This window comes from Hyaena hyaena, unplaced genomic scaffold, assembly GCF_003009895.1.
Source record: "Hyaena hyaena isolate Hyena2069 unplaced genomic scaffold, ASM300989v1 scaffold_989, whole genome shotgun sequence".
NCBI lineage: Eukaryota > Metazoa > Chordata > Mammalia > Carnivora > Hyaenidae > Hyaena > Hyaena hyaena.
This window is the reverse complement of record NW_024081623.1, coordinates 288406-297036: the sequence shown is the minus strand read 5'-3', so window position 1 is coordinate 297036 and position 8631 is coordinate 288406. Positions and strand designations below refer to the sequence as shown.

Below are 8631 nucleotides of genomic sequence, written 5' to 3'. Positions count from 1 at the left end.
GCTGGCTTCCCAGGTGTAAAGGGCAGCTGGGTGTGGCCAGTCCCAGAACCCGAGGCCAGGGCCCCGCAGGGCTGCCTCGACGGGACAGAGATGGCGCACCGAGTGAGCTCATGCACTGGCGTCTGAATTCCTCCTTTATTGGCGACAGGTGCAACCCCCCCTCCCCCCCGCCGCACCCCTGCTGGCCCAGGCTCCATGCTGCTCCCTCGCTGCTCCCTTTGCAGGCCAGGGGAGGCTCCTTCTTCCTCAGGGCCGCATCTGTGCCATCTCAGCAGGGGGCATGGCTGGCTGTGAAAATGTGGCCCCAGACCCGGGTCCAGGAGGCAGCTGGGGAGACCAGGCCTCATCCAGGGGCTCCCTCAGGGGCATCCTGTGGAAACAGCCAGGTCAGGGGCTGGACGCTGCCACCCGCCTGGCCAATCTGCCTCCTCGGCCCACCAGCTCCTCCTTCCCAGACCCCGGGGCTCCCTGGGGGGTCCAGTTCCTGCCTGGATCCAGGGTGGCCTAGGGGACGGGGGAGGGGCTGGGGCAGAAGCTTGTGCGAGGGCGGGAGCCGGGGCTGGCTGGAGGGGTGGGGGGCGGCGCTCACCAGGCCTGCAGGGCGGGCGAGTGGGGCCAGTGCAGGCAGAAGCGGCCCTCAGACGGCTTGGTCCAGCTCGTGCTGTTCTCTGTGTCCTGCTCGCTGCCCCCCACCCCAAATCGGAATTAGTCCTGGTGCTGGGGGGCGCCCGCCCCCCGCCCCCCCAGGCCGCAGCCCCTCACCTGCGCTTCCCCACCAGGCCCTGGAGCAGCCGCTGCAGCCGCGCGCTCTCCCGCAGGCGGCTGAGCTCGCTGGTGAACGTCCCATCCGAGTGGCGCGGGGCCCTGGGGAAGGGACGGCGGGGTCACGGGCCAGGCCGGGCGGGGGGCGGCGGGGGGCCGGGGCAGCGCGGGCGCGGGCTCACCTGGGGGGCGCGGGGCGCGCGGCGGAGCCGGGGAGCAGCAGCGGCGGCAGCAGCAGCAGCAGCAGCAGCAGCAGGGGCCGCATGGCCGAGGGGGGCGCCGGGGGTGCTGAGCTGCCGCCGCCGCCGCCCGGGCCCCGGCCGCCCCTTTATAGCGCCCGGGAGCAGGGCGGGCCGGGGGCGCTCGGCACCGCCCCGGCTCCGCGCAGCCCGGCCGCGCCCCCATCGATCGCGCTGGAAGGTCAGGGCCGCCCCCCCAGCTGTCGCCCCGGCCGGCCCGCCCGCCCTCAGCGCCGCGTCGGCGCCCCTCGGCCGGCCCGGGGGTGGGGGGTGGGGGACCCCCGGGGGCGGGCCTGCAGAGGGAACGGCGGGAGCGAAGCCTCGGAGCCTCGCCCGGACGCTCCTCCGAGGCGCAGCTGGAGGGCAGGGGCGCGAAGGTGGAGGCCAGGGCCGGGGGACCGACCCGAGGAAGAGGCCCGGCGGGCTGCAGGCCAGCTGGGGTCGAGCCCCCGGGCGCCCTGCATGTGAACTTTCCGAGGACGCACAGGAGGTGGATGTGAGGAAGGAGGGACAGAGGAAAGACGGGCAGTCGGGTTTCTCCTGTTAATCAATACTGGGATTAAGTCAGGTCCGGCTTTTAAAAAACAGGACTGCTGGGGCGCCCGGGGGGCCTCAAGTCGGTTAAGCTCCGACCTCGGCTCAGGTCATGATCTGGCCGTTCGTGGGTTCGAGCCGCGCGTCGGGCTCTGTGCTGACAGCTCGGAGCCTGGAGCTGCTTCAGATTTCATGTCTCCCTCCCTCTCCCTCTCTCTCTCTCTCTCTCGGCCCCCATGCCACTCGTGCTCTCATTCTCTCGCAAAAGTAAATAATCATTAAATTTTTTTAAAAAATAATTAGCAGACTTTTTAGAAGAGCAGCTTGAGGGTTACAAAAAAATTGAGCAGAAGGCACAGAGCAGACCCAGGCCCGGCGCCCCCGCCCCTAACATCCTGTCTTCACTGACGCATGTGCTACGACTCGTCCATATATTAGCTCCGATTACCTAAGTCACATAATTTACCTTAGTGCTGATCTCAGCGTATGAGCTAGGGCTTCCCCAGAGTGTCGCGGGGCAGTGCCATCGCCCCGATCTCTGTGTCCCACCTACTCCTCCTTCAGTCCCCCGTCCCTGGACTTTTTACGGACTCCACTGGAATGTTCCCTCGTGAGGGTGGGCCACATTTATCCATCCGCCTACCGAAGAACATCTTCGTGGCTTCCAAGGTGTGGCAATTGTAAATAAAGCTGTTATAAACAACTGTGTGCAGGCTTTTGTGTGGACATAACTTTTCAACTCTTGGCGGTAAGTACAAAGCACTGTGATTGTTGGATCGCACGGTCAATTTTGTAAGAAACTGCCACTTTCCCAATGCACCGATCCCACTCCTCTGGCCCTGAATGAGACACGCATCCTTGGTGCTGCTGTGTGGGATCTGGGCCGTTCTAACAGGTGTGTAGTGGTGTCTGCTTTCTTTGCATGTGGCTTTGCATGTGGCTGAGCTGCTGGGGCTTCTTTTTTTTTTTTTTTTTTTTTTAATGTTTTATTTATTTCTAGGAGACAGAGAGAGAGACAGCGTGAGCAGGGGAGGGTCAGAGAGAGAGGGAGTCACAGACTCCAGAACAGGCTCCAGGCTCTGAGCCGGCAGTCAGCACAGAGCCCGACGCGGGGCTCGAACCCACGAACCGCGAGATCATGACCTGAGCCGAAGTCAGACGCTTAACCAACTAAGCCACCCAGGCGTGCCGGGGCTTCTTCTTACGTGAAATTGGCAGATTAAAATCCCCTAAACCTTCACACCGTTCACAGATCAATCCCATTCCCAGGAACATGCCAAACTCCAAATACTGGGGTAACTGGTCAGATTTCTTAGCCCCCCAAGCGTTTAAGTATCCAGACATGTCTTCATGAGAAAAAGATTCCCATTTATAAAAAAATACACTAAAATTGAATTTTATAAGATTTATAGCAAAATTAACATACAGTAAAAAGTGAATTTTGACACATTTTGGTTCATGTAACCACCACAATCGGGACCCAGAACACCTCAACTCCATCACTCCAAAGACTTCCCTCCCGCTGCACCTTGGGTTGGGGGTCAAATCCTCGGCCCTGAGCGCCTTCGGTCACAGCTTCGTGAAGTCACAAGCCGTCACTGGCTCAGAGGGACAGGCGGAGGGCGAGGCTGCGGAGAAGCAGGCTTGTGTCGGCGGCGCCCCCACAGCCCAGCCCCCCGGAGGCCCCTCCCTGTGTCCTCACACACTAGCCGGCGCTCACGCGGACACGTGCCCGGCCAGCGCTGTCGCTGAGCCACGCGCCACGGGAACCAGGAAGGAGACGACCTGAGAAACGGGGCACAGCCTCACGCCTCGTTTCCCGTTTGGGGCTCTGCTTTGAGACACACAACGTGTGATACAGGCTACAATGGCAAAATGCCACTTTTTTTTTAAGATTAAAAAAGTTTTAAATAATTGGCCAATTTCAGGGTCCAGGATTCTCAGAAAGCAGCAGCTTCATTTCCCCAGCATGGAATGTGTGAGGTGGTGCGTTCCAGGCACAGCTGGGAATGTAGCTCAGGGTGCAAGCTTGCTGTGACACGGTTCATGCTCTGAATAAAGACCAGAACGCAATCTCTACTCCTTTTTTTTTTTTTTTTTTTTGGTTTGGTTTTAACCAAGATTTAAATGTCAAATTTAAGTCACTTATACTGCCGTTGGCTCTCATTAGGGGCGCTGAAGGAAAGCACCAAAGAGGGGTCTCTCTGGAACCTGCAATCCGCTACCCCTCCCTGCTGCCCTCAGCCCTGCAGCCGCAATGTCGAACCTGACTCTGGTTACGCCGGCTTGATGCTTTCAAGGCTATCAGCCTGGAGCTCACAGCGACATAACGTAACCTTATTGTGACCTTAATGAACACACCCTCTTAAGGACTAGGGAAAAAATAACTTTCTGAAAAATTATTACAGGGGGGCCCGGGTGGCTCAATGGGTTAAGCCTCCAACTTAGGTTCAGGTCAGGATCTCACGTTCGTGGGTTCAAGCCCCCCGTCGGGCTCTGTGCTGACAGCTCAGAGCCTGGAGCTGCTTCCGATTCTGTGTCTCCCTCTCTCTCTCTGCCCCTCCCTCCACTCATCCTCTGTCTCTCCCTGTCTCAAAAATAAATAAACTATAAAACATTTTTTAAAAAAGAATGTCTTAGCTATTTTGACCATTTGTATTTCCATATAAACTTTATGGCAACTTGCCAGGTTCTACAAGATACTGTTAGGGGTTGATAGAAACTGCATCACATGTGAGATCAACTTTAGAATGGTATCAACAAGGGGCGCCTGGGTGGCTCAGTCGGTTAAGTGTCCGACTTCGGCTTAGGTCATGATCTCGCGGTTCATGGGTTCGAGCCTCACGTTGGGCTCTGTGCTGACAGCCAGCTCGGAGCCTGGAGCCTGCTTCGGAAACTGTGTCTCTCTCTCTCCGAACCTCCCCTGTTCACGCTGTCTTTCTCTCTCAGAAATATTTTTAAAATACTTTAAAAATATCTCGGAAAATTGAAAAAAAAATTTTTTTTAATTTTTAAAAAATGGCACAAATAAAAGGACTAAGGTACCAAGGTAAAACTATAAAAAAAAAAAACGGGGCGCCTGGGTGGCTTAGTCGGTTGGGCGTCCGACTTTCGCTTAGGTCATGATCTCGCGGTTTGTGGGTTCGTGCCCCGCGTCGGGCTTTGTGCTGACTGCCAGCTCTGAGCCTGGAGCCTGTTTCAGTCTGTGGCTCCCTCTCTCTCTGACCCTCCCCTGCTCGCGCTGTCTCTCTCTCTCCTAGAAATAAATAAAAACATTAAAAAAAAAAATTTAAAAAAAACTATAAAAAAAAAAAAAAGAATGGTATCAATAACTGTGGTTTGGGTTGCATTTCCTCAATTGCTAATCATGTTGAACATCATTTCATGTGCTTCTTGGCTATTTCTGTATCTTCCTTGGAGAAACATCCATTAAGTCCTTTGCCAATTTTAAAATTGGGTTGTCTTTTTGTTGTTGAGTTGTAAGAGTTCTTTATATATTCTGGATACTAGACTCATCAGATATGTGATTTGTGGAGAGTTTCCTTTTCACTCTTGATAGTATCCTTTGATCCACAAAAGATGTTAAATTTAGGAAATCCAACTGTTCACTTGTTTTGTTTGTGCTTTTGAAGTTAGGTTTAAGAAACCTTGCCAAACTTAAGGTCATGAAGATTTGCCCCTCCACTTGCTTCTATGAGTTCTATAGTTTTAGATCATATATTTAAATCTTTGATCCATTTTGAGTTATTTTGTGTGTGTGGTGTGAGGTAGGGGTTCCACTTCACTGTTCTGCATGGGGACGGCCAGTTGTCCCAACTCCATGTGGGAGAAACTCTTCTTCCCTCCCCCATTGAATAGTCTTACACCCTTGGTGGAAATAAAGTGATTACAAGTGTGCAGATTTATATCTGAATTCTCAACTCTATTCCATTGATCTATATGGAATCAAAACCATACTATTTTGATTCCTGTAGCTTTGTAGTAAGTTCTGAAATCAGGAGCGGTTGAGTCCTACAACTTTGTTTTTCTTTTTAAAGACTGTCTTGGTTATTTGTGGTTCCTTACATACAATTGCAAATGAATTTAGGATTGGCTTTTCCATTTCTGTAAAAAGGGGGCCATTAGGGTTTTGCTAGGGAGCGTATCAAATCTGTAGAGCAGTTTGGTGCAAAAGGCCATCTTACCAACATGGAGTCTTCCAAGCCACGTGCATTGGATCTACTCATTCTTTTCTTTAATCTCCCCCAGCAATGTTCTGTAGCTTTCGGTGCACATACCTTTCACCTCCTTGGTTAAATTTATTTCTAAGTTGTTTTTTTGTTTTTTTTTTGATGCTGCTGCAAATGAATTATTTTCTTCATTTCATTTTTGGATTGTCTGTTGCTAGTGTATAGAAATTTTTATATGTTGATCTCATATCCTGCAACTTTGTTGGATTTATTTATTACCTGTAATAGGGTTAGGGTTAGGGTGAGGGTTTTATTCTGTTGGATTTTCTATGCATTAGATCATGTTATCAGCAAATACGAATAGTTTATTTTTTCCTTTCCAATTTTGGATACCTTTTATTTCTTTTTCTTGCCTAAATGTCCTGAGTAGAACTTCCAGCACATGATGGGGGCACTTGGGTGGCTCAGTCGGTTAAGCGTCTGACTTCAGCTCAGGTCATGCTTTCATGGCTCATGGGTTTGAGCCCCGCATCAGGCTCTGTGCTGACAGCTCAGAGCCCGCAGCTGCTTCAGATTCCGTGTCTCCCTCTCTCTCTGACCCTTCCCTATTCACGCTGTCTCTCTCTCTCTCAGAACTAAATAAAAAAATTTTTTAAAAATTAAAAAAATTTAAAAAAAAGAACTTCCAGCACATGATGAAGAGAAGCAGCAGAAGTGGGTATGTCTTTTTCTTGCTCCTAGGTGAAAAGCTTTCAGTCTTTCACTATTATGATGTTTGTTGTGGGTTTTTCATTGATGTCCATTATTATGTTTGGGAGGTTTCTTTCTATTTGTAGTTTATTGAGTCTTTTTATCATAAAAGAGTACTGGATTTCATCAAATGCTTTCTCTGCATCTGTTGAGATGATTAAGTGGGTTTCCCCCCTTCATTCTATTAATGTGATGTATTACATTGATTGAGTTTTGTCTGTTGAATCATCCTTGCATTTCTGGAGCAAATCCCCATGTAGTCATGGTGCATAATCCTTTAAAAAATGCTGCTAGATTTGGTTTGCTCATATTTTGTTGAAGGGTTTTGTATATATATTTATAAGAGATGTTTATCTGGAGTTTTCTTTCTTGTGATGTCATTGCTGAGCTCTGAGAGTTCTTTATGTATGTTGTACGTAAATCACTTGCTGAAAATATGATTTGCTGATATTTTCTTACATTCTATGAATGGAAGTTTTAAATTTTCATGAAGTCTAGTTTATTTTTGTTTTAATTTGTGGATGATGCTTTTGGTGTCATATCTAAAAACTCTTTGCAAGTGGCATCTGGCTGGCTCAGTCAGAAAAGCATGTGACTCTTGACCTTGGGGTTGTGAGTTTGAGCCCCACGTTGGATGTAGAGATTACTTAAATGAATAAGTAAATAAAAACTTGAAAAAAATTCTTTCCCAAAGCCCTGGTCACAAATATTTTTCCCATATTTCCAAAATTTTTATAACCTTGCATTTTACATGTGCATCTATGATTCATTTTGAGTTAGCTTTTATCTAAAGTGTTAGTGTTAGATCAAGGGATTGGGGGGTTGCATGTGAAGTCCAATTGTCTGAATGCCCCTTACTGAAAAGATTGGCCTTTCATTTGTGAACAAGATATGTCTCCCAATTTATTTAGGTTTTCTTTTATTTATTTCATCAATAGTTTGTAGTTTTCAACATATAGATCTGTACATGTTTTTAGATTTAAACATATTTCGTGTATTTTTATAGCTGTTGTAAATGGTATTGTGTTTTTACATTTTTAAATTTTAAAATGTTTATTTATAACTTGAGAGAGAGAGAGAGTGCAAGCAGGGAAGGGACAGAGAGAGAGGGAGACACAAAATCCGAAACAGGCTCCAGGCTCGGACCTATCAGCACAAAGCCGGATGTGGGGCTCGAACCCATGAGTCACGAGATCATGGCCTGAGCCAAAATCTGATGTTTAACCGACTGAGCTACGTAGGTGCCCCAATAAATAAACATTTTTAAAAGGTGAGAGTGGACACCTTTGCTTCCAAGTTTAGCTGGAAGGCACTCAGTCTTGCACCACGAAGTGTCATGCTGGCTGTAGGGTTTGAAGATGACTTTGTTGGGTTGAGGGAGTTCCGCCTATTTCCAGATCACTAAGCATTTTTGTCATGAATGCATGTTGAATTTTGTCAAAAGTCTTTTCTGCATCAGTCAATATGTTCATGTGGTTATCTTCTTTGGATTGCTGATTGGTATTTTACATTAATTTGAGAGTGTCCTTCTTTGCAAATTAAGTTGTTAATGCTATGAATTTTCCTCTGAGCATAGTTTTGGCTCCATCCTATAAATTTTGATATGATGTATCTTCATTTTCCTTGGTTCCAAATATTTTCTAATTTCTCATTTGACCCACAGATTACTTAGAATTATGTTACTTCCAAAATTTTTGGAGATTTCCCTGTTATCTTTCTGTTGATTTCTAGTTTAACTCCTTTATGGTCAGAGAAATACTTTGTATGATTTCCATTCTTTAAAAAATTTCTTAAGTTTTCTTGTTTTGATGCAGAATGTGGTCTGTCTTGGTGAATTTCCATATCTGCTTGAAGAGAACACTTATTTCTCTGATGTTGGATGGTCCATGCCATAAATGTCAAGTATATCTGCTTGGTTGGTGGTTGTTCAGATTCTCCTATAGCTTTGCTGATATTCTGTCTACTTGTTCTATTAGTTAAGGAGAGATTCTTAAACTTTTGAACAACCCCGGCTAGCTGAATAAACATCATGAATGTTAATTTAAGCGTCCCCTAAAACTCTGTGGCAAATGATGACAAACTGGCCGCAAGACCTGCTCAAGTGTCACCACCAGGGTGATGGCTCCAGCTTCTGTCCTGTTCTAGAGGATCATAGACACACTTCTCAGTCCCAGGAA

General features: G+C 48.3%; 1 protein-coding gene across 1 annotated transcript; it reads right to left on the bottom strand.

Annotated features, from left to right (window-relative positions):
* Window positions 1-179: 179 nt before the first annotated feature.
* SCT (secretin) lies at window positions 180-1027 on the bottom strand. Its single transcript, XM_039221526.1, has 4 exons — window positions 945-1027; window positions 763-864; window positions 590-682; window positions 180-370 (listed from the first exon to the last, which is right to left on the bottom strand). Exons 1-4 carry the CDS (start codon window positions 1025-1027, stop codon window positions 247-249), a joined length of 402 nt encoding a protein of 133 aa, XP_039077457.1. The 3' UTR covers window positions 180-246.
* Window positions 1028-8631: the final 7604 nt, after the last annotated feature.

What these genes read in the sequence shown, in the direction of transcription:
- SCT (XM_039221526.1), bottom strand. Translation starts at nt 1,027, where the DNA reads ATGCGGCCCCTGCTGCTGCTGCTGCTGCTGCTGCTGCCGCCGCTGCTG. An exon ending in GGCCTGGTGGGGAAGCGCAG is followed by an intron (nt 683 to 762) that starts GTGAGGGGCTGC and finishes GGTGGGGGGCAG; the next exon opens with CGAGCAGGACACAGAGAACA. An exon ending in TCGCCCGCCCTGCAGGCCTG is followed by an intron (nt 371 to 589) that starts GTGAGCGCCGCC and finishes CTGTTTCCACAG; the next exon opens with GATGCCCCTGAGGGAGCCCC.